Here is a 1890-nt window from a genome sequence, read left to right as displayed (position 1 = left end):
GCATTGGTGGATGGTAATGTTGGGTGCGATGCCAGTTGAGATACTGACAGCTAAATTAAATTCATTATCCAAAAATACAAACAAATGATTGTCTACAACAAGTAATATTTCCCAACACCTTTATTTCTTTGTCAGGTTTGGCTCACTGAGTATTGATCGCCCACTATAATTCTACATGTGAGACTAGCCTACAATTTCAGTAGCTTCACAGCAGCTGTTGGCCAGGCTCATTTCTTCTCCATCTGGCAAACAATAGCTCGGGGATGCGAACAGGGATCGTCATTCCACTTTCCTTTTGCACTTCCGCTGACGTACAAGTGCCCACAGTTCTCTGATCCAGGACCGTTAGGCTCACCCGTATTCCATGCAGAGAAGGTATCGGCCACTGCCGTCCCGTCGAGCCATTCAAAGACGTTGTTGTTGTTGGGTGCTATCATTCCAAGCCGTGGATCATCTTTTCCCTCCATCAGACTCAAAAGGAAAGCGTTCTCCTCGGCTGATTTGATGAATGGTAGGGTTGCTCCGAGTTGATTGCATAGGTATAATCCCCGCACAAATGCTTCCTTTGTTTCGGGGAGTATATAGTAGCACTGATTTCCGTTTTCAACCCAGCCCTTTGGACAAGCTAAACCGAGATACAAAACATAATTTTCCTTGTAAGTCTTTCTAATGAAATAAAGTTTGGAAAACGGCGAACCTTGTCATAAGCATTTTTCACATTTTTCGCAGGTGAGAAACTATCAATTTATTGCATATTACAGCCAATTGTGCTGGAAGATAAGGATATCAGTTGGCTTACATAGTTCTCTGTCCTTGCGATACCTTTTCAAATGTTTTCTGAAAGCCTACCTCAGCTTTCTCCCGCGGCCAGGAGTCTAAATTCAACCTACAAAACACTAATTGCGTACGCTTTGCCTAGTCCCTGTCGGCGTCTTTCCAGGCCCCCTCGGTCAATGCATTTCGCTGACGTCTCAAAATATCGCTCGGACCACGTCACCCGAAATGCATCAGCCGCGCACAATAACGAGGTCTGGGGTCTAGGCAGACGTACGCCCACAAAGATATAGCTATCTTGCTAAGAAACTATGCCATGCTATTTGCTAACTTTTTTAAAAAGCTAAAACGCGTCTTCACATCAATTGAATTCCATAAATAATGGTCCAGGTTCGCTATGCTGCTCTGTGAACGTGTATTCTTATCATTTGTGATACGTCTAGTGTACTCTATTATAACTTCAAACTGGGCCCGAGAATTTTTAAAGTGAAAAGTGTCTTAATTAAGGAAACAATGAAGGGAATAAAAAGCAATATAATTGGTGGCAAATTACTCCTTAATTCTGGCACGAAATTTTAGCGCTAATTTAAAATTTCGGATCTGAAATTACAAAATTGCTATAATACAATGACGTTCAGTACGTATCAGTGCCAAGATGGCGTCAAAGTTTTAAAACCGGTTATGAATGAAGATGTCAGGGCCCTTAAAATATTCCTTCGAAAAGCGAAAAACACCAAACAACGCATCGAGAATTCTAATAGCTATTTTTTCAAAAAAAGTTAGAAAATAGTGAATTAAGCCAAATATTTTGGCCTTAAATTTGTTACCCACGATATTAATAGGTATAAAGGCTAAAAAATTCTTAGAATTTGGACAAAACGGGCGTGTATTTCATCCTATTTTCAATCGTCACTATTTGATTTCACAGGCTAATTATTATTAATATAATACAGTATTTAAATTAGGCTAATTATTACTACATACTATTAGGTTAATTATTACTACTATTAGACTAATTATTACTACGCACTTGGCTCCGGGGTCGGCGTAGGAGGTATCAAGCAGCAGCATTTTTTTTTCTTGTTCTTCTTCCCTTTCCCACAGGAGTGTCCACAT

At 39.9% G+C, this 1890-nt stretch overlaps 1 protein-coding gene across 1 annotated transcript; it reads right to left on the bottom strand.

The window, feature by feature from the left end:
* Positions 1-227: 227 nt before the first annotated feature.
* On the bottom strand, positions 228-1890 carry LOC140945095 (CD209 antigen-like). Its single transcript, XM_073394159.1, has 2 exons — positions 1805-1890; positions 228-666 (listed from the first exon to the last, which is right to left on the bottom strand). Exons 1-2 carry the CDS (start codon positions 1888-1890, stop codon positions 228-230), a joined length of 525 nt encoding a protein of 174 aa, XP_073250260.1.

Source organism: Porites lutea, chromosome 8 (genome assembly GCF_958299795.1).
Source record: "Porites lutea chromosome 8, jaPorLute2.1, whole genome shotgun sequence".
NCBI classification, from domain to species: Eukaryota; Metazoa; Cnidaria; class Anthozoa; order Scleractinia; family Poritidae; genus Porites; species Porites lutea.
Note: the sequence above shows the minus strand (reverse complement) of the source record. Positions and strands in the feature narration are given on the sequence as shown.